This window comes from Talpa europaea (assembly GCF_964194135.1).
Source record: "Talpa europaea genome assembly, chromosome: 1".
NCBI lineage: Eukaryota > Metazoa > Chordata > Mammalia > Eulipotyphla > Talpidae > Talpa > Talpa europaea.
In genome coordinates this window covers 33,272,791-33,296,756 of record NC_140073.1, presented here as the reverse complement: position 1 = coordinate 33,296,756, position 23,966 = coordinate 33,272,791, and the positions used below count along the sequence as shown (strand labels likewise).

The 23,966-nt window shown below is 41.4% G+C and overlaps 1 protein-coding gene across 2 annotated transcripts in view; it reads left to right on the top strand.

Annotated features, from left to right (window-relative positions):
- The window catches only part of DENND5A (DENN domain containing 5A), a gene marked incomplete at both ends in the record, with an annotated part of 98,528 nt that overhangs the window by 71,808 nt on the left and 2,754 nt on the right, over positions 1-23,966 (top strand). For both annotated transcript variants that reach the window (XM_084231075.1, XM_084231074.1), the window contains 8 exons: positions 12,278-12,362; positions 14,202-14,286; positions 14,728-14,856; positions 20,442-20,563; positions 21,663-21,808; positions 22,370-22,488; positions 22,830-23,011; positions 23,652-23,734. In XM_084231075.1, coding sequence (XP_084087201.1) covers positions 12,278-12,362; positions 14,202-14,286; positions 14,728-14,856; positions 20,442-20,563; positions 21,663-21,808; positions 22,370-22,488; positions 22,830-23,011; positions 23,652-23,734 — 951 coding nt within the window. The remainder of the gene's footprint in view (positions 1-12,277; positions 12,363-14,201; positions 14,287-14,727; positions 14,857-20,441; positions 20,564-21,662; positions 21,809-22,369; positions 22,489-22,829; positions 23,012-23,651; positions 23,735-23,966) is intronic.

Below are 23,966 nucleotides of genomic sequence, written 5' to 3'. Positions count from 1 at the left end.
TTTCCTTATTTCAAAATACTCTATTTTGAATAGCTAGTCAAGTAGAACAACTTTCACTTTTATGTATTTTTAAAATTGCAAGTAACCTGAAAATTTTTCAAAAGCAGTTTTTTTTTTTAAAGATTTATTTATTTATGCATATACGAACTGGGGTACAGGCCAGAGGTGCGGGGAGTGGGTGAGAGGATTCACCAGAGAAAGAGTGGGGAACAGAACAGGCAGATTGACTGAAATACACTGCTGAGGGGAGCTGTGGGCCAGACAGGTCTGCTGTGCCATGTGGGTTAGCTCTCTGGTGGGCCTGGGATCCAACTCATATTGCAGTGGCTGTGGATGGCTTCATAGTGCTGCGCCTTACCCCTTTGCACCACCAGGGAGGCCCCAAAAGTAGTTTTTTTTTTGTGGAAAAATTAGAAAATACATGTAAATATCCTGAAAATATTTAAGGAGGGCTGATAGAGTTTCAGTTAGTCTTTGTAAGTACTTGAGCTACCTTAGTGAACAAAACAGACCTAGATACCTGCCCTCTTGGAGTTTCTGTTTTTAGTCATGTAGAGACAGTCTTACCCTGTCTGTACTTCAAAACATTTTTCTGTGCATGTATACCTATATGCAGTGGTATATTAAAAAATACTACAGACTCAACAATGAGATACTTTTCCACACTCATTAGGATAACTAAAACAAAAAAGACAGATGGTAACAAGTGTTAATAAAGACGTGGAGAAATTGCATCTTTCATACATTGCTGGTGGGAATGTAAAATGGTGCAGCCCTTTGAAAGACAGTCTGGCAATTCCTCAAAATGTTATACCTACAGTTACATGACCAAGCAATACTTTTAGCTATGTACTCAAGAGCAATGGAAACATATTTCTGCATAAAAACTTGTACAGATATTCACAGTAGCGTTTTCATAGCCAAATGAACCAAATGTCTATCACTTAATGAATGGATGAAAGTGAAATATAGTAAATCCATACAATAGAATATTCAACAGTAAAAGAAATCAAGTGAGGATACATGATACTACATGGATGAACTTTGAAAGCACACTAAGTGAAAGAATCCAGTCACAAAAGACCATGTATAGTTTGAACCCATTTATATATAAAATGTCCAGGATAGACAAATTCATAAACAGAAAGTAGATTAAGAGTTGCTAGAAGCTGGAGGGAAAAAGCAGGGAGTTACTGCTAATGACTGTGGGACTTCTTTTGGGAGTGATGAAATGTTTTAAAATTAGTGGTGATGGTTGTACAATTCTGAATATACTAAAATCCAGAATTTTTTTGCACAGAAATTTTATACTTTGTGTGAATTTTATTGTGATGTGATATGAATTACCTCAACGAATTTTTTTAATCCAAATGGCATCATGCTATACATAATATTTTGTAACTTGCTTTTAGTCAACTGGTAATATATTTTCCATGTTCTTAACTAAGTTTTAGGTGATAGTATAGTGTTTAAGAGCACAGACTATGGGTTGAGTCTGTAAATCAAATAGATTTGATTCCTGCTTACTAATTTCATACGATTGAACAAGATATCTAGCGTCTCTAAACTTGTTTCCGTATATATATGAAGGAATGTTAAAAGTATCCACATTGACAGGATTCTTGTGAAGAGCTGATAAGATAATTCATGTAAAACCTGAGCTGAGCTCAGAGCATGGTATCTGATAGGTTCTATATACATGTTTGTGGTTGTTATTCTTCTCAAATCCGAGTGTTTTTTAATTGAGGTATTATGTATGGAGTTAAACATATTTTTACACATTAAATTTTTTTTTTGGTGAGAATAATAGCAGACTTTAAGTTAATTCAAAGAGCTTCTATATTTTATGTTTGTGTCAATCCTCAGATGACTATGTAAAATTAAAAGAAGTTTTCTATTTCTAAATAATAAACATCACAGCTCATCAAATCTTATACTCATTTCACAAATTAAACTTACATCAGCATTGTTTCTGCATTTAGTTCCGTATGCAAACAGTGTCTCATTGAGGTTTATATTTCAAAATATATAAAAAGTTGCTTTAGTTCCTTTATCATATCATTGGAACTTTGAAGTGTGTGCTTGTATGAAACAGTTTCTCGAGGGCGGAGCAACATGGCAGCGAGGAGACGCTGCGAGTAAGATCTCCCATTAAAAAAAGTTAATAGGGAGGAAAAGCGGCAGGTCCCAGTGAGAACTGGGACACGGAAGATAAACAGAGGACTCCAGCAAACTGCCCAAAGAAGAAAGTTGCCATAAAAGAGGACCAGAAGGGAGGGAAGCTCAGAACCCTGCTCCCCTCCCCCGCCCACAAAGTCGGCACTCTCCGACCGGCAGAGAGGAGGGAAACAACAAACCAAAACGGCCAACAAGAAAAACGGACGCAGCAAGTGGGAATGTGAGTGGAAAGGAACTATTTCAGCCACCACACCCCGTGAACGGGAGCTGTGCAGAACCCTGCAGGATCCGCCGCGGAGGTGAGCTCCAGGCGCCATTAAAGAGAGCCCCGCCCCCCAGGAGGAGAGCAGCACCAGCACACAGCCCCGGCCCGGTAAGCTTGCACGGAAAGCAGCGCGCTGATCCTGATCGGATCACAGCTGCCCAGGTCCCCGCGCCTGCGACCTAGGCTTGCGGGGAGACACGCGGAGGCCCTCCCTGAGTGAGCAGGAACCAGGCGCCCAGGCAGGGAAGCGGGATTCAAAAGGCGCCATTCCCGCGCCACTGATCTGGGCTACAGCCCGCGTCCTGGAACTGAGGGCTTTGGAACTGAGACCCGGGGCACGAAATTAGGGGCGTGGGTTCCCCACGACGGTGGGGCACAAGGCAGACACAGCACCCCAAAGCCGTTGAGGTGTACCCTACCATCCCCGCTCTGCTCCCTGTCCCACGGGGTGGAAAATCAGCTCCCCAAGGGCTCTAGGAGAGATCTCTGGCGCCACCTAGCGACTTGAAGCCAGCAGAGGCTCCTGAAGGAGCTAGTGGCCAGCTGGGGAGTTAGCCCACACCAGGCCCCTTCCGAACAAGTAGTCTGAGCCCACAGGGAGAGCGAGCACCCACAGCCGGGGCAGACCAGGCGCGCAGAAGAGTGTGCCTGAGACCAGACGCTCAGGGAATGTGTCCCACATCACCATTTTAGAACAGGGACATTTCTTCAGTAAAGACTACCTGCAGAAGGCTTCCTCAGGAGCCAGAGGTGAGCGGGGGAAGTTCGCCTACGCCAGACCCCCTCTGGCCTGCAGTCCAAGCCCAGAGGGCGTGCAGGAACCCACCGCCGGGGCAGACCAGGCGCACAGGGGAGTGTGTCCCCACATCGACATTTTAGAACAGGGACCTTTCTCCAGTAAAGACTGCTTGAAACTGACAGATGACTCCTGGAGGAACCAGAGGGGAACAGAGAAGCCCACCCAAGATGCCGGCCAGTCCCATCAACACAGTGTCCCAACGCATACGGCAAATTAGAAAACAGACAGTAGGGAGGAGAAGAACCACACGCAACCTAGCAACTCTCCAGAGAAAAAGCACACCACAAAAAGCAAACCAGCCCCCAGATTGCAACGACAATAACTTGGAAGAATTTCTGAGCCTTCCAGAAAGAGAATTTAAAATTGCCGTGATTAAAAAACTGACAGAAGTCATAAAGGAAAAACAATGATAAGGGAAAAATAATCAACGATCAGAAGAATGCAATTGAGTCCCTAGAGAGGGAAAACAATGGTCGGAAGAAAGAAATTGAGTCCCTAAAGAGGGAAGTAAAAGAAATGCAGGAGATCAAAGAATTAATGGAAGAACTAAAGAATTCTGGGAAAAGCAATGAAAGCAGAATAGATGAAATGGAAGAACGAATAAGTAATCTTGAAGACACAGAAATAAAAAGAACCAAAACAGAAAAGGAAAGAGAAGTACGAAGGAAAAAGAACGAAGAAAGACTTCGGGAACTATCTGACTCCATGAGGAAAGGAAATATAAGAGTTATAGGAATACCAGAAGGAGAGGAGAGAGATGTAGGAGAGAGAGAAAATATTCAAAGAGATAATTGAAGAGAACTTCCCAAATGTGAAGAAGGAGCTGAAAATTGATATACAAGAAGCAAGAAGAACACCAAACTTCCACGACGAAAGGAAAAATACAGCAAGACACATAATAGTAAAGCTCCCAAGAATCCAGGACAAGGAAAAAATAATGAAGCTGGCAAGAGGGAAGAAACAGATAACATTCAAAGGAAAACCAATCAGGCTGACATCAGACTTCTCCGAAGAAACACTACGGGCAAGGAGAGAGTGGAGGGACATAGTCAACAGACTCCAAGAAAACAGATGCCAACCAAGAATACTCTATCCCGCAAAGCTCTCCTTCCTCTTTGAAGAAAGAATATGGACCTTCCCAGACAAACAGAAACTCCGGAATTTCATTGCAACTAAACCCCCACTCCAAAAAATACTACAAGGAGTCCTAAAGCCAGAACCTCAGAGGGACGAATAACAATGAAAGAAGGCCAAAAAAAAAAAAAAGTTATTAAAAGAATAAATAAATAAAATCAAAGGAAAGACAAACACAATGGCAAATACAGATGTTAACATATCAATATTAACTCTAAATGTAAATGGACTAAACTCTTCAATAAAAAGACACAGAGTTGCAGCCTGGATTAAGAAACAAAACCCAACCTTTTGCTGTCTCCAGGAAACACATTTAGCTACAAAAGATAAAAATAGGCTCAAAGTTAAAGGATGGAAAACAATCCTACAAGCAAATGGACCAAAAAAGAAAGCAGGAACAGCTATACTTATATCAGATAAAACAGATTTCAAACTCAAAAAGATAAAAAGAGACTCCAATGGTCACTACATTATGATCAAGGGGACAATACTTCAAGAAGAAATAACACTCATTAACATATACTCACCAAACGAAGGAGCACCAAAATATATCAGACAACTGTTGTCCTCTCTGAAAACAGACATCAGAGAAAACACATACGTAGTGGGAGACTTCAACACACCACTATCAACAATGGATAGATCAACAAGACAAAAAATAAGTAAAGAAACCAAAGCTCTAAATAAGGACCTAGAGCAATTGGGCTTAACAGACATCTATAGAACACTAAACCCCAAAAAAACGGAGTACACATTTTTCTCAAGCGCACACGGATCATTCTCCAGGATCGATCACATACTGGGGCACAAGACAAACATCAACAGATACACCAAGATTGAAATCATATCAACCATCTTTTCTGACCATGAAGGCATCAAACTAGAAATAAACCATAAAAAGAAGGCAAGGAACTTTCCTACCTCATGGAGATTAAAAACCACACTACTGGAAGACCATTGGACTAATGAGGAGATCAAAGAAGAAATTAAAAAATTTTTTGAATTGAACGACAAGGAGGACACCAATATCCTAAATGTATGGGATGCAGCAAAAGCAGTAATAAGAGGAAAATGTATAGCAATAGAAGCTCACATCAAGAAACAAGAAAGAACGCAAAGAAACAACCTAATCTCGAAGCTCAAAGATCTAGAAAAAGAACAACAAAAAACCCCCAAAACCAGTAGAAGAAAAGAAATAATAAAAACCAAAGCAGAAATAAATGAAATTGAAACTAAAAAAGCAATCCAAAAGATCAATGAAACCAAGAGCTGGTTCTTTGAAAAAATCAATAAAATAGACAAACCCCTAGCCAGGCTCACAAAGGAAAAAAGGGAGAAAGCACAAATAAACAGGATCATCAATGAAAGAGGAGAAATCACAACGGACACAGCAGAAATCAAAAGAATAATCAGTAACTACTATGAACAGTTATATGGAAACAAGTTTAACAATCTAGAGGAGATGGACAAATTCCTACAACTCTACAATCACCCAAAGCTAGATAAAGAAGAAATAGAACACCTAAACAGACCAATTACAATTAGCGAAATTGAAATGGTAATCAAAAACCTCCCCAAAAACAAAAGCCCAGGACCTGATGGATTTACAAATGAATTCTACCAAACATTCAGAGACGAATTAGTGCCAATCCTTCACAAACTCTTCCAAAAAATTGAGAAGGAAGGGACAATACCAAACACGTTCTATGAAGCCAACATTACACTAATACCAAAACCGAACAAGGACAACACAAAAAAGGAAAAGTACAGGCCAATCTCCCTAATGAACACTGATGCAAAAATCCTCAATAAAATTTTAGCTATCAGAATCCAACAATGTATCCATAAGATAATTCACCACGACCAAGTAGGATTCATTCCAGGGACACAAGGATGGTTTAACATCCAAAAATCAATCAACGTTATCCAACACATCAACAAAAAGAAATATAAAAACCATATGATATCAATAGATGCTGAGAAAGCTTTTGACAAAGTGCAGCACCCATTCATGATAAAAGCCCTTGAAATTCTTGGGATACAAGGAACATACCTCAACATCATAAAGGCCATCTATGACAAGCCAACAGCCAGTATCATTCTCAATGGTGAAAAGCTGAAAGCAATTCCATTAAGATCTGGAACAAGACAAGGATGTCCACTCTCACCACTGCTTTTCAATATAATACTGGAAGTCCTAGCCAGGGCAGTAAGACAAGAGAAAGACATCCAAGGAATCCAAATAGGAAAAGAAGAAGTGAAACTATCACTATTTGCAGACGATATGATATTATACATAGAGAACCCCAAAAACTCCACAGAAAAGCTAATTCAACTCATCAATCAGTTCAGTAAAGTGGCAGGATACAAAATCAACACGCAAAAGTCAGTAGCCTTCCTATACACAAACAATAAATCTGAAGAAGAAGAAATCAAAAAAACCATCCCTTTTGTTATTGAAACAAAAAAAATCAAATATTTGGGAATAAATCTAACAAAAGAGGTAAAGGACCTATACAAAGAAAACTATAAAACACTGTTAAAAGAAATAGAAGAAGACACAAAGAAATGGAGAGACATCCCCTGCTCATGGATTGGAAGAATAAACATTATTAAAATGGCCATCCTTCCAAAAGCAATATACAGATTCAATGCTATTCCAATCAAAATTTCAATGTCATTCTTCAAAGAAATAGAACAATTATTGATGAAATTCATATGGAATCACAAAAAACCCCGAATAGCCAAAGCTCTCCTGAAAAAAAAAAAGAAGGGAATGGAGGCATCACACTCCCAGACTTCAAACTATACTACAAAGCCATAATCATCAAAACTGCATGGTATTGGAACAAGAACAGACATACAGACCAATGGAATCGAATAGAAAATCCAGAAATAAACCCACAGATTTATGGTCAACTAATCTTTGACAAAAGAACAAAGAATATGCATTGGAGCAAAGAAAGTTTGTTCAATAAATGGTGCTGGGAAAACTGGGTCGCTACATGCAAAAGAATGAAGCTTGACCACTACCTCACACCATACACAAAAATCAACTCAAAATGGATTAAAGAACTAGACATAAGACCTGAAACCATAAAATATATAGAAGGAAATATAGGCGAAACACTACGTGATTTGCACATCAAAGACATCTTTACAGACACATCACCCAAAGCAGTGATAGTGATGGCAAAGATAAACAGCTGGGACTACATCAAATTAAAGAGCTTTTGCACAGCAAAAGAGACAATAACAAAAACAAAGAGAAACCCCACCAACTGGGAGAACATTTTTGCACCCAACACTAATGATAAAGGACTGATCACAAAAATCTGCAAAGAGCTGATGAGACTCAACAACAACAAAGAAAATAATCCAGTCAAAAAATGGGCAGAAGAGCTAAAAAGAAACTTCTCTGAAGAGGAAATGCAAATGGCCAACAGGCATATGAAAAAATGTTCAACATCACTTGCCATCAGGGAAATGCAAATCAAAACTACCATGAGATACCATCTTACACCAGTGAGAATGGCACATATTAAAAAAACTAGCAACAACAAATGTTGGCGAGGGTGTGGAGAAAAAGGAACTCTTCTGCACTGTTGGTGGGAGTGCAAACTGGTCCAACCACTGTGGAAAGCTGTGTGGAGATTTCTGGACCTACTAAACATAGAGCTTCCATATGATCCAGCAATTCCACTCCTAGGTATTTACCCAAAGGACACAGAAACATCAATTCCAAAGAACACCTGCACCCCTATGTTTATAGCAGCACTGTTTACAATAGCTAAGCTTTGGAAACAACCCAAATGCCCAAAAATAGATGACTGGATCAAGAAGATGTGGTACATATATACCATGGAATATTACTCAGCATTCAAAAAAGATAAACACATGCAATTTGCAGCAACATGGATGGCGCTGGAAGGGATCATGCTCAGCGAAATAAGCCAAAAAGAAAAAGAAAAATACCGGATGGTCTCACTCATAGCAGGAATCTAGAAAACTTAAATAAGGGACCAGGAAAATGAATAACTATAAGAAAGTGAAAATCAAAATCAACAAAAAACTATGAACCAGAGACACTTTTAGGGGGGCGGGGGCGGGAGGGGAGGGATTGGGGTCAGAATGGGGGGCTGCAATTGTATGGGGAATATAACAATAAAATTTATTAAAAAAAAAAAAAAAAGAAACAGTTTCTCCTGGCCATCAGTGGTTTGTAAACCATGTATATCTAACTAGATTCACCCTTAGTTTTACTTTTCTGCTTGTTATGAAGACTACAAATTACACTTTGTTGCCATTCTTGATTAAACATAAAAGACAATGTTTTGCCTCTTAATTTTTTATTTCTTTTTTATTTTTTTCAATCTTTGGATAATAATACAATTCCCACTAGACTATTTTGATAGTAGTATTTTTTTCACCACCACCATCCCTTATATCATGTTTCCCTCCTCCCTCCCTCTTAACTTCCGAGTCCTCATGGCGTTTATTAATGTCTTCTGGTTTTTCAAGTATTTTACTTTGTCAGATTGTCCACTATATAAATGTCTAGTGTTTGTCTTGGTTATTCTGACCTCTTTACTACACTCACTTCCCTCAAACATCTTCCACTTTGCTATAAATGGCTACATTTCATCTTTCCCCATGGCTGAATAGTATTCCATATCATATTTCCTGATCCAGTCATCTGTTGGTGAATGTTTAGGCTGCTTCCATGTCCTAGTTATTGTAACAGTGCTGCGGTAAACACTGTAAAGTATATAGTTTTTTGTTTTGATGGTTTCATGTTCTTGGGTAGCTTACCTCTATTAAGGTAAATTAAGATTGCTTTCCATAATGGCTGCACCAGTTTTCATTCCCACCAACAGTGTAATAGGGTTCTGCTTCCTCTGCATCTTCTTTGGCACTTGTTTTTGGGGGTCGTTTTAATATGTGCTATTCTCATAGGTGTGAGATGGTACCTTCATTATCGTTTTAACCTGCATCTGTCTTACTGGATGTGATGAACATTTTTTTCATATATCTGTTGTCCATTTGGATATCCTCTTTTGAATTGTCCATAGTTGAGAATCATTCAAGTATTCCTACTGTGCTGTGGATACCAGAGTTGTGTGGTAGGAATTTATAGTAATCCCTTCCTCCAGGCCAGCTCCTTGGTCTGAGTGTCTTATATAGTGTCTTGTCTAGCTTCTCCTACCCCCTAGGTACTATGCAGTGCTGGACATGAATCACAGTTGAGATAGGTTCATAGTCTGGGAGTTGTTCTTTTTTCTTTTTCAGCACAGAGCTTTCTTTTGGGAAGTTTGTTCCTGTTAACAGGTGCTTAAACTCTGGTTAATGAAAATGTTCATTTGTAGTCTGTTTTAGCTATTTGTGTGTGTTTGTTTGAATATACCAATCTCAGGCTGTAAGTAGTAGCCTCTTCTATGAAGAGACATAGGTGATCCAACCTGGTTCTCTCCACCAGTTCAGGCTCCAGCTGTTTTATATTGGGAGTTTCAGGCTCAAGCTAGTAATCTTCAGTCTTCCCCTGCTCCTATAGTTCTCCAGTAGTGCACCCTGTGTCCTGGATGCCATTGCTTTGCACCCCCTAATTGCAATGCCAGGTCCCCAAAGTCCCTGATACAGTATGTTTCCCTGGCTCAAAAACTGCAGGGGGTTACATACAACAGCCCTCCTCCCTCTTGTGTGGTTGTATTGCCCTGGTATTGCTGTAAACACAGTCCAATTATTAAAGTTTCCCCTACCCCTTGCTGTGGCTCCTGATGTGTGCTATATGCGTCCATTTTTCTATGATGGGTTATTGACCTTGTTCTGTCGCAATTCAATTGTGAGTATATGTAGGAGGTAAGCCCAGCATCTTGCCAGACTCTTAAAATCTCATTTTTAATGACTCTGTCCATTGTATTGATGTGTAATAATTGAATCAGCCCTTTATTAGTCATTTAGGTTATTTTTAATTTTTCAGCATTATAAACAACGGTATGATACAGATTTTTAAAAAAATCTTAACAATTGTGTATCACATCCTACCGTTGGTAGTAAAATTTTGAGAACCCTGTAATGTAGTAGCAACACTCTAGGCTTTAGTGTCAGACTTGGATTTGAATCCTGTCTCCACTGAATGACAGTCTTGCAATCTTTGAGCCTCATCTTTATTATTCATACTGTACAGCATTAATAAAACCTACCTTTCAAGGTTGTTTGTGATAATAAGATGTAATAAAATAACTACTGACACATGGACTATCCAACACTTACTAGCTGTTATTATCCTAGGTTTTTTTTTGTTTTGTTTTGTTTTTTAATTGAATAGGCCCTGTTCTTAACTGCTGGGTTCTATGTGAAAGATTTCTATTTATAGCAAATAAGAATATACATAATATTTTATCATTTTCCTTAAAGCACACTTGACATAATAGTTGAGCTCTTTTAGCTTTTTGGTAGAACATATACTCCCAGAACTTTTGAATATTCACCATCAAAAATCTCTAGGGAGTTAGTGAGCCTCTTCCTAAATTAAAAAGTTCCATATCATCAGGTGTTCTGAACTGTTCTTGGAGGCTTTGCAGCCATACTCTGCTACAATTCCCAAAGCATAGGGAATTTCTTCTGGGGCCTGCTTGATTTTCCTGTCATTAGACAGCACCTTTTTGGTGAGAAACAGTACATTCCAGTACAAAATAATGGGGGTTTTTCAGTTGAGGTCCCATTTTGTTCTGAGTCCTGCTTTTGGAGCTCCAAAAGTAGAGCACTGTCAGTGTCAACAAATGGAAGTGAGAATCTTCATTGCTGGCAGCGTATTTATGCCTTTAGGGACATGTTCAGCTAGGGATTAGTCCTGTCTGTGTTGGATCCTTGAACAACTGAATTGTTTCTAGAAAACCTTTCTCCTGCTGAGATAATCTTCAGGTCTGTTCTCATCCAGAGGTAGTAACCTGGTTACCTGGTCTCCTCCATCATGCATTTAGATTGTGACTGAATTCACTCAAAGAGTGATCTTATCCCTCCCTTTTAGGGGCACTTTATTCAGCTTGCAATTAAGTATTAGCCTATCTTCCTGCAGACCTCTTCAAATGAACCTTCAATAGTAAATCCTCATTATAGTGATGACTTATTCTTCCCAGCCTGCACTACTAAGGGCAGGAATATCTTTAGATATTTTAGGAAATTCAGGAATTGTTGGGCCTCCCTAGTGGTACAAGGCGTTAAGTCTAGCACTGTCAAGCTATCACCAGCCACTGCCACTGAGTTTTGTACCCTGCCAGGGAGCTAACCCACATGGTGAAGCAGACCTCTCTTGTCTTGCCCGCTCCTCCCCTCAGCAGTGTATTTCAGTAGATTTACCTGTTCTGCTCCCCACTCTGACTCTCATGAATCCTCTCACCCCCGCCTCCCTTACCTCTGGCCTACACCCCAGTTCTTGTATGCATAAATAAATAAAAATAAATTTTTGGGGGGGAAAATGAAATTCAGGAACTATCATAGAATTATAGCCTGGATGTCAACTCTTCAGTGCAAAAGTCATCATGCTCTTTCCAAGCTGACCTTCAACCAATAATAGGACATTTGATGGTTAATTGGTTATTTACCTTTTCTTTTGTATCTACTGGTCCTTCTGTGAGTTCTCTTTGGCTATATCCTTTCTGTTTCCCGTGGGGGACTATTTCCCTTTTCTGTTCCCTTCCATCTCTGTTATATTGTTCCTGGATTTTAGGGAGGGGATATATTTATATACATTGCATTTGGGTGTGCATTGAGATAAGAAATAATACTGATACTGTTCAGCAAAAGCCTGTATGTATATGTTCAAATTATCTCTGACTCTTCACTGCATGTCTTGGCCTCTAAAATCTAAACTGATAGATATTTCTCACTTGCACTGACTCCAGGGGAAATCAGCCTTGTGGTCCCACTTGTTACATTATCAGGAAAACAGACAGAGAAAACTCACTTCGGGAAGCCTCAATACCTCAGGTAAGATGGTCTCTACACAATTGGAGAGGAACTTGTTCCCCCCATTTTCCTATCCCCATGGAGTGCAGGCTATTCCAGGTTCATGAAACTTGGTCTGGAATGTTTTCTGTTTTAAGTGTTAAACCATGTACTCTCTAAACCATATACTCTCTAGAACATGCCAAAGCCATGGTATTTGTTATCATCATGTGGCTCTATGCCTCTTTGATCAAGTTAGAAGATTTATATCCACATATCAGTCTTAGAATGAATATAAGTTTTAAATGAATTTGTGTGAATCCGATATCCCTTGTTTGGCACAAGCTGTTTTCAGGCTTTTTTTTCTCTTTGAAGGGCATTGATGTTATGTCTTATCAGTTAAGAGAGTTTTGCTTGTCAGTGTTCTACCTTAGAATTCCTCAATGTCAAGGCCTGATGTGAATGAGTCCTTATACACTCTTTTTTTTTTTTTTTTATAGAGGCATGTTTTATTTATTTATTTGTTTGTTTGTTTTGTTTATACATGCACTGGGTACAGTCAGAAGCGCAGGAGGGTGAGAGAATTCACCAGAGCCAGAGCGGGGAGCAGAGCAGGCAGAAGGCCCGAAGTACACTGCTGAGGGGAGCAGTGGGCGGCAGGAGAGGTCTGCGCGCCATGTGGGACCCTCCTCTGGTGGCCGGGGAGCAGCCGGGGATCGAACCGGCGCTGCAGAGGCCACGGGCAGCTTCGCAACCCAGCGCTCAACCGCTGCGCCACCGGGGAGGCCCCTTATACACTCATTGTGTTCTAAAAATGTCAGAGTTGGCAGGGACCTCAGATATCTAGTCCAGTCCCCTTATTTTATAGTAGGAGGAAACCGGGATCCAGAGAGGAATTGAATTTATTCAAGACCACATGGTGAATTAATGAAAGAGATCAGATTAAGAGCCAGGTTTCTGGTCTCCTGGTCTGATATTCTTAATCCCATCTACATTGTCCCTTTTTTGGCAGTCCCCTCTTTATTATTTATTGGTGGCATCTTCCCTTCATATCGTCCTCATTCTTCCTTCTCTGCCAGAGAGTTTACCTTTTTGGGATGTTCTTATTTTAATGGGTGAGTTTAAATGGGGGTGAAAAGATGAGCATCATCCTCAGTGTTATCTTTGTCTTTGAGCTAGTAACCTCAACTAGCACTGAACATTGGGATGATAGCTGTTTAAGATCAGGTACTACAGCTCCTTAAGTAACTTTATAAGGAGTTTTTTGGTCTACTTGCTGGTTATGAGAGCAGTGTCTTTTCAGGAAGGCAATAGAAGTTATTGCTAAGGGTTTAAAACTGTAACCAAAAATTCTTAGGTGATGAAGATGCTAAGTTTTAAATATTGAGTTAGACACGAAGATATATAAGTATTTTATCTATAGTCCTAAGCTTATACTTCACATGCACTTGACACATCCCCTTGGCTCTTTTGTAACTCATTTTAAAGCCAGAGGAGGACATGAATAGTAGTTTCAAGTGGAAGCACTGCCTCCATAGATTATGCTGAGGAACCAAGAACTCTTGTGTTTCAGTCCTGAGTTTGCCACTTGGTCACCAGGGCAAAGTAGCTAACCTTTCTGAATTTCAGTTTCCTCCTCTGTTAAGTGGAGATACCTTTCTTGTCTTGCAAATTATTAGAGGAATTAAGTGAGATGATATCCCTAAAAGCATAAAATCTGATACTGTTAAGTACTTAATAAATGTTAGTGAAATGATCTGTCAAAATTTTACCAAAGTAACCAATTGTTCCTGCAGAAATTTGTAATTTGAGATAAAGAAGTATAGCTAGCACTTTGGATATTCAGATTTCTTTGGATATGACCAACATTTTTTGTCCTAGGAATACTTCTTGATTCAGAACGGAGGAAGTCTGATGCCAGCTCAGTCATGTCTCCCCTGAGGATCTCTCTTATTCAGGATATGAGGTCAGCCTGGGATCATCTGTAATAAGCCATTAAAATCCTGTTTTCATTTGCTGCTTAGATGTTCACTTTGAAAATTATGGTCTCAGTGACTTGGTTTTCTGTGGCATCTTAGTTAACTAGGAAGCTCTCCTCATTTATCTTGTGCTTCATGGTACATTTGTAGAGATATATAAATAGTTGGGTTTCCTGACATTTTTAGAGAATTACACCAGTGTCTTTCAAGGTTACAGGGTTAGCCTGGCTTTTTTGCACTTTCTCCTAATCCTCCCCCAGATATGGTAAAGCTAAATGGAGGCCCAGAATTTGGAGAACAAAAGAAGTGAACTCATAGGCTGGGATAGGGCTGCCTCCCAAGACCTGCTTTGATTTAGAGGGTAAGTATTGGTAGTGAGTTCGTCTCCTACCTTACCTTTCATTTCCCTTTTCCCATTCTTTCCTCAGGCACATCCAGAACATCGGGGAAATCAAGACTGATGTGGGAAAGGCCAGAGCATGGGTGCGACTGTCCATGGAAAAAAAGTTACTTTCCAGACACCTGAAGCAGCTTCTCTCAGACCATGAGCTTACTAAGTAAGATCACTCCACCTGTGGAAACAGGCTTCCAGGAATGGTGGGGAGGGTTGGAACCACCTGTGTGGGTAGGGGATGTATTTAGTATGTTATTGTTGCTATATTTAGCTAAACTCACATTGCATGTGAGATTTTGCAGTTTTTCCTCTTTTCTCTCTCTTTGTCTGTGGAAGAACAATTAATTTAAATATATCTGCTCTTCCTGCCTTCTCAATCTGCATGCCCAAAAATGGCTTTCTTGAAGAAGTAGTGAGAAGGATGGGTTTTTCATCAATTACCTCAGTTTTGGAGCTCCTCCTATGTTTTTTACACACTTGTGACTTGGGCATAGGACATTTTCTCAGTTTCTTTCCTGTCCTGGGGAGAAGAGGATTGGAGAATTAAAAGGAATTAAAATGACCTGTTACCTTTTGTTTTCCCCTGAGCCCAGGGCCAGCCCAAAGTAACCAAGTCCTTGCTGTTCCTCTCTGGACCCTGCCTAAATCTCCCTGGCGTTTTTTAAAAGGGCTTTTCAGATGACCCTTCTAGGTCCTTTCCTTCCAGACTTCCACCCAGAGAGAGAGGGAAAGGAAGGATTCCAATAATTTCACTAAACCTACAGATCCTTACTCTTGATTGTATATCCTTTGCATTCTTTCTATACCCTGGCTGCTAGAGAAGGTGGGGAAGGAAAGCTCTCCTTGGTTTCTGCAACTAGCACCTCTCTGTGTCTTTTCCTGAATACAATATATTTGGGTCTTCCTTCATGGGCAAGGCTTTTGGGTGTATTTTTTTTTTTTTAATGCATATAAGAACTGGGGTGTAGGCCAGAAGTGTGGGGGGTAAGAGCATTCGCCAGAGATAGTGGGGAGCAGAACAGGCAGACTTACTGAAATGTACTGCTGAAGGGAATAGCGGGAGAGACAGAGAGGTCTGCTGTGCCATGTGGGTTAGCTCCCAGGCTGGGGATTGGACTCATGCTGCAGTGGCTGGCGATAGATAGCACTGCGACTTTAACCCCTGCGCCACCAGGGCGGCTCCTGGGTGTTTTTCTTTTTTTTTTTTAAGTCATCTTTGGCTTTTTATTGTATCCTTTATTGTGTGACTTCCCTGAGGATAATAAACAGAGCAGTGGACCTTGGAGAAATTCTGTGTAAGCCAATTGATTAAAACTGCAAAATCAGTTTTTATTTAGAGTAACAGCATAATATTTTAGACAGTTTATTAAATGTATAAACCACAGCAAAAAAACAGATTTAGAACTGTGATAGATTAAAGAGCTCACTTTGAGAGATTATAAGATAGCAGCGCTTAAATTTGATTTCCTGTAGGGACAACAAGGTTTAGAAACAAAATTTGAAAATTAAGATAACTAAAAGAGACCACATGAATATGTTAGCCTGGAATTTGAAAGAAAAATGTTTGCAAACCAGATATAACAGGACAGTTGTGTGTCCTGGAAAATTCTGTAACTGTAATTGTGGGCACCAAGGCCTGGTAGAACAGGAATGATTCCTGTGGGCCAGTATGTCAGGAAGGGTTGCAAGTCATCAGGAGGATAGAGGTAACTGAAGGCAGAGAAGTAAGTAAAGGGCATCAAGCATAAGAACTTTATGAATCCAGGACCCTGGGTAGGTTTGGGGTGTGGGAGGAAATAACAAAAGGGCAGAGACCTCAGTGAGGAGGCTAATCTTGGTTTCTGTAAACTGTATCCTTGTTAGAGGACATAAGCTCAGAATTTACTCAGTATTTCCTAACTCCTCCCCTGATATTCTGACCCCAGTGCTACTCCAGTGATTGGAAAATGAGGAGAATTTGGCTGCTATAGATTGCATTTCTGATGGAGTATAGGGAGAGAAAGGGGTTCTTCATCAAAGCTACCTCTTTCTCCATCCTGTTCTGTCTCTTCTTTTCTGTCTCTTCTTTCTACTTAATTTGTTTAATGCTCCAGCCACATCAAACCCCTCACCTGTCTCAAGATAGCTTTAGCACTTTATTTGCTGTACTCCTATATGACCTAGTCCCTTTCCTCACTCTACGTGGTATACTCTCTTAAGGCCTACTCAAAAGAGATTTTTGCAGTTGACTAGATTCCTTAGATTTGGTCGGTTCCTCCGCCATGTAGCCATCACATTTGTTACAATATTCGCTCATCCCTGTTTTACCATGGATGGAGCCTGTATTATTATCTATTTGCTTGCTGCTTATTTAAATTTGTTCATTGAAAGCATGAATCATATACCTTTCCTAATGCTGAGCCTGTTGCCAAACACCTAGTAGATATTCAATTGTGCACATAAAATGTGAGCCTGGCTGTGTATAGGAAGAGGTAAACCACCTTGGGAGGATTATTATTGAGTCTCTGAAATTCCCAGGTTGCCCCAAGACTGTAGCTTGGAGGTAGAGATAAGGTGGAGGTTGCATAGGGGGGTCTTATATTTATGGGGCCTATTGAATTATGAATTCTTTTTTTTAAATATATCTTAGATTCTTTTATATATTGTACATATGCAGACCTGCCTTTATGTCAGTTACTGGTTCTACCAATAAATCATACCAAGGCATCCTGTTACTAAGTTTCCCCAAAATGGATTCAGATAAAATTAGGTATTTGTGCACTTCATGGACATCAAAAACTTGAGACTTCATTTTCATTTCAGTTTTGAGGCTAGATCCACAATTTAAAATATATGTGAATTGAGTTAAGGTCATAAAAGTAGGCTGAAAGGAACCACAGATTCAGAACAATGAAACTGTGTTTTGCTTGCCTCGGTGCCACAATGTGAACAGCAAATGTGTCCATTTCATAGCTCTCTTATTGCGGTATGAGGTGCTTCAGTTAATCTGTGGTGATTGCATGGCAGCTGAGCAAATAGCCATGTGATGTGCTGAGGGTATTGCCAAAGGATCATTTCTTCTCTGCCTTTCCTTTCTTGGGTTGTTGTTTTAATTTGTAATCAGCCAGGGTGACCTTGATTGCATTTTCAGCCAGCATGCTTCCTGTGGCTTAACAGGAAGAAGGCAGAGTTTTCTGGCAATGTCTGTTTGTGGTTTTTGTTTTTTTTTTTTTTAAGGATTTATTTATTTTATTTATACAAGAACCAGGGTACAGGCCAGATGCGCGGGAGGGTGAGAAGATCCACCAGAGACCGAGCAGGGAACAGAACAGGTAGACTGACGAAATATGCTGCTGAGGGGAGCAGCGGGCCAGACAGGAGAGGTCTGCTACACCATGTGGGACCCTTGCCAGCCAGCTGGGATTAAACCTGCGCTGCAGAGTCTGCGGACAGCTTCACAGCGCAGTGCTCACCTGCCTGCGCCACCAGGGGAGGCCCAATATCTGTGTTTTTTATTGTCAAGGCTTCTTCCACTGTCTTCCTTTCTAGCCATTCAGTGGCTAAATTGCTGGAGGCACTTGCAGAACCACAGCAAAATGTTTTAAACCTGGTATCTTAGTCGTTCCCTTTTCATTCATCTAAATCTGTAATTTCATCATATCATCACATGTTGGAGCCCCCACTGATCCAGTTCCACTGTTTTTAGATGTCTTGTCAAGGGAACTCACATTTCTAGGATATTCATAATTATTAACAGCTTTCTTATGAGAGAGCCAGACTGGAGGTAATAATACTGTGGCCGGCAGGCTCAGGCTCCAGAGCAGCAAGGGCCAAAGCCATTTGCTCCAAGATGGTCCTGTCCAACTGCTGCCGTCTTTTGGGTTTGTACCTGCTAGTGAACTATGATTCCAAGGGGAAAAGTTACTTAGCTCTCATATAGTGGGCCCGGACTCTTCTCATTGATGTCTCTGCAGGTAGGGTGCTCCCTGTATAGTGCCACCTCTACCATGAAATTCACTTCGCATGACTGCCATGACCCTATACCATCTGCTCTCTCTCTCCCCTTACACTTTCAGGATGTTGGCTTCCACAGTTCTCAGTTCTCTGCACTCACACACGTTCTTTTCTCTGTCTCACTTGCTCGTCTCACTTAGTGATCTCACTGTTCTCATGGATTCTATTACTGCTAAGCAGGTGACTCCCACATCTGAAGCTCTAGCTCTGGCGTTTCTTCTGAGTTCTAGTTCTGCATTTATTTTCATTCAAATGTCTTTTAGCTGAGAGAGAACAAAAGCAAGCTTTACAGTCTTCACTATAACTACCTTTCTCTCAAATTTTTGTTAATGTCACCACTCTTCTCTTGTACCCATACCTCCCTTCTTAGGCTCAAAATTTGGAGTCAGCTTGACTTCTTGCTTTGCTTTACTGCCCATATACACATTTCAGTTCCTTAGTTTGTGCCCCCACCTATCACTCGCTACCGAGGTCTCATTTTCATCCTAATTCCCTCTTCATCTCTCAGCTGCACTGAATTTAAATTTTCTGAAGTTAGTTTTGGCTTTTACTTTTAGGGCAAATTGCAAACATATGATTTACAAGGCAGATTGCTGATTCTTTAACTTCAGCATTTAGGACCTTCCTTCATTTGACTCTAGCCTTACTTTTCAGCCTCATTATTAACCACTCACTTCCTTGAGCCTTCAGCTCTAGCCAGACTGGTTTCTACGCACACCCCTTTTTTTCCTGTCTAAATTCATGCTGTCTTCCAAGTCCCTCTTGTAGAAAACCTTCCAGGAGCATTGCAGCTTCTGGCTCTTTAAATTCTCTGAGAGAGCCTTTCATTTGGCAACTCTTGGGCAGTCTTATGGCCTTGAGCCGATTTATTTACCTAGACTGTATTTGAGGACAGGTGTTTCCCTCTCTAGTGTCTTTAGATAGTAGGCCTTGGTTGTGAATTATTTGTTGAAAATAACTTAAAAGTCTGTTTAGGCAGAACCTTACAAGTCTATTAAATCCCATACCTCTCTGGCTACTATGATTGTAGTCTTGGCAACCAGGACAGTTGCCTTTTTTGTTTTCTGTATTTCTCTGTGGTGGGGACCGGCGCATTTGGCTCTCTACATCTCCTCTACTTGGGGAAGATGTCATTGTTGTAAAATTGCAGAAGGCTCACATTGCCAGACAGAGAAGTGGACCTTTAAGTAAGCAGTAGAGAGGGGAGGTGGGAAAGAGAGAAAGTCTGAGAAGATGTTAAGTACATGAGCTGTGCAGCCTGTGATTGGATCATTCCCTTTTTACTTGGAAAGCTTTCCTGGGCTCACACTGACGTTCAGAGCAATGTTCTGACTCATAGGTCTCAGGTTGGCTGAGGGTCAGCCTCGCTCTAGTGTGAATGGTGATCAGAGACCTCCTACCATTACTACTTCACATCACATGCTGGGGCAGTAACCTAGCTAGAACCCTGCAGGGCCTGGGTCATCCCTGATGGAATTTATTCCAGCCTCCAGTTTAGGAAGGACCCATGATCCTCTGACACTTGATATTCAACCTTGAAAAAAAAGTTTGGTTTTTGTTGTTCCCACTGTGACTGAAGTCACTTTCCTCTAGCCCTCATTTAGAGTAGCTGGTTTTGTTTCTTTTTCAGTTGACCTTAAAAAACTTGAGGCTTGACATCTACTCTTCGTAGCTGTTTCCTTCAAGGCCTGAATATTCTAGCCACTTTCTCCTCCTTTTGGTTGGGAGACTGATATATTGCCTTCTCTTCTACAGAAAGTTATACAAACGCTATGCCTTCCTGCGCTGTGACGATGAAAAGGAGCAGTTCCTCTATCACCTCCTCTCTTTCAATGCCGTCGATTACTTTTGCTTCACCAATGTCTTCACAACTATCTGTGAGTAGTCCTGTGCTCCCGCTGGTCTTCTCAGCTCTAGTCTTCACAAGCCTGCATGAGGCTAATGCATTGCTCCCCTTTTTAGCAAAGAAGGTTTTTACTTATACTTTGTCTTTTGCTTCTGCCTGGTGTACTTACCTGCCTTGAAGGTTTTTTTTTTCTCTGAAGCTTGTTATTATTGTTCTGAAATGGGAAACTCAGTCCTTTCCACCATTGTGTTATCATGGTAGTCCTAAGCACTGCTCTGAAAGTCCAAGGTCATGAAATTGGAGTGGGATGGGGTAGGGTGGTGAAGTTCACTGCCCTCTTGCACATCTGCAAAGAATACCCCCCTTTTTTTGGACTGAGAGAATCACTCAGAATCACAGAGAGTTTCAGACTAGCCTGCAGGGAGAAACAGGTTTTCTGAACTAACAGAAAGAATTCTAGATGGTAATGGGAGACTTGGGTCTGGGGCTCTCTGCCTTAACTCCTTATGTGTCTGTGAGCAGAGTCTACCCCTGCTATGGGCCTCACTCCTGCTATTTGCATAGTGAAGAAAACAGTTCAGTATGGTCTAAGGAGACCTTTGGAACCTCATCTTTCTTTGATGAGTAGGGATATTCTCTAAATTTGCCCCATGACTGGTTGTTTGGCCAGTGGCTCAGTAGCCTCATCATTGTGGACTTTTATTTCTGTATGACACCAGTCCTCCTTTTTAGAGATAAGGGTTGTAGGCTTCCATAAAAGCAGCACTGGGCTGAAATTTAGAAGACCCAAGGGAGGTAATTCCTCATCACTGCCTCAAAAATGATGGTTAATACCTGTATGGCTTCTCCTAAAATTGTCATTTGAATTCGTAAGATGGTAGCTTGAAAAGTGCTCTGAAACAGTTTAATACAGTGTTAAGATTTGTGTGTTATTTAAGAAACAGGTTTACATAGGTCCTGAACCTGCAGCTGTGCTCGGATCTTTGCTGTTTGGGTGGTAACCCTGGGAGGAATGAGACTGGAGGTGGGGGGGATCTGCTAATACAGGGACTGCTGTCATGCCAGCACACCTGGAGTGGTAAGGGCTTGCAGGGAATTCCTGATTCTTCTCAATGCCTTCTCCTAAATAGTGATCCCATACCACATCCTGATTGTACCCAGCAAGAAACTGGGGGGCTCCATGTTCACTGCCAACCCATGGATTTGCATCTCGGGAGAACTGGGTGAAACACAGATCCTGCAGGTTCCCAGGAACGTGTTAGAGATGACTTTTGAGGTATGTGCTCAGGGATCAAAACTCCAGGCTCTGTGGGGATCTGAATTTGCAGCAGCTGCTTTGTGGAGCTTTCTTCAGGATTTCACAGAGACCTTGCTATTTACACTATTATGCATCAGCATAACTGAGCTGTCCTGAATGAATAGAGGGAGGAAGCCTACCTTATCTAAATTATCTCTGTCTAAAAGGCACTTAGCTCTCTGGATTTGCAGACCTTTCTGTCCATGGTGTGTTGAGAAATCCTGAGAGTTCTTTCACTTGCTGAATTCAGGTGTCCCTAGAAACCCCTGGATCTCAGGCCTTCCCACTTCCAGAACCTTCTGCTCCCATGCCTTAGTCTTCCTCCAGGTAGCAGCATCTTCTTTCTTAGCTATGGACCCCCTTAGGGGGAGTGCTGTACTCCCAGCTCTGAAGGTAGGTGGAGCCATGAGCTCTGTTCCTGCACATGCTGAGTGCCCAAGTTGCAGGTAGCCACTCAGATCTGTGCCTCCAAGGAGTAATGCTCCTTTCTCCTCTTTTCTTGACCTACTCCATCTTCTCTGTTTGACTGTTCTTTCACAGTGCCAGAACTTGGGGAAGCTCACTACTGTGCAGATAGGCCATGATAACTCGGGGCTGTATGCCAAATGGCTGGTGGAGTATGTGATGGTCAGGAATGAGATCACAGGACATACCTACAAGTAAGTGTTCCCTCAGTGATGCCCTAAGATAGAGGGATAAAGTTTACCACCAGGGACTTTGATGCTTGGATATTTGGAGTTCTCTAGGGGACTCATGTTATGATAGGCTGAAGCAACTACCTATTTGGCTCTCACTCACACCTCGAAAAGAAATAGAAGTAGCATTTTCCAAGTGAAGATATATGGTATTTCTGTGTTCAGGTTGATTGCTGTGTGGCTTCTTCATGACATAGTGGGATAAGTAGGCTAGGGAACAGCTTTATTGGTTGCTCTTGCTGAGCAGCACGAGGAGGGACAGTGGCGAAGCTGGCAGTTCTAATAAGTTCTTTCCTGGCGTTTAGGTTCCCATGTGGCCGGTGGTTGGGAAAAGGCATGGATGATGGAAGCCTAGAGCGGATTCTAGTTGGGGAACTGCTTACATCCCAGCCCGAGGTGGATGAGAGACCATGCCGGACACCGCCCTTGCAGCAGTCCCCCAGCGTCATCCGGAGGCTTGTTACCATCTCACCCAACAACAAGCCCAGTAAGAGAGAGAAGGGTTTCATGTCAACCAACTTGGGGAGGGTGGGCAGAATCTGGGATCCCTGATATGGGAGCCCAGATTCCAGCCTTTGCAGCTACTCAGGAATCATTTCTGCTAGCAAAGCAACCACAGGCATCTGTCACCCTCCACTTTTGAATCAATGCTCTCCTTAGAGGCCTGAAAGGGACTCTAAGATGGGAGCTGTATGAGAGGGAAGCCCTCATACAGCTCACCCTGGATCCTTTGTGCTATTCGTATATAATCCTGGAAAGGAGAGGGCTCTGCGTTTTGGCTTTCTCTTCCTTATTCCTGGCCTTTTCAGTCACGGTGACACTCATTTGGTTGCAAAAAATTCTAAAGTACAATGAAAAATAAACTTTGTCAGCATCTCTTAGAGATAGAACGCTAAGGCACTCGCTTTTCTTTTTTCCCAAGGTTGTAAGAAGAGCTAGCTCAGCAATTAGCTAAGATTCTTGGTAAGAATCGCCCCTTCCAGGGTCGAAGCTGCCCTGTCTTTCTTGTGGGCCTGCCCTGTGTCCTCAGTCTCCTGTTTAGTCAGTTAAGCACTGTTAGCCTCTGACTGTTTAGAGATGTCTGTTTGATTCTGATTTGTTAGGGATGTCTGCTTGATTTTTATTAGAGCTGAACACTGGACAGATCCAGGAGTCCATAGGGGAGGCAGTCAATGGCATTGTGAAGCACTTCCATAAGCCGGAGAAAGAGGTAAGCCTTCCTGCTCTGCAACTCAGGGCCTTATATTAACTAGATGAGAATAATTTTGTTCCAGACCTATGTGCTGTGGACAGCTCAGCATGTTGGGATTTAGTAGATGACTTCTTCTACGGCCCTCTGCCTTGGGTTGCCCTATATTTTTTAAACACTGATGACTCACTGAAGTCCCCTGGCAAACAGTGTGTATTCCTGTTTTGTTCTGGATGTGCCTGAGTCTCCCTGA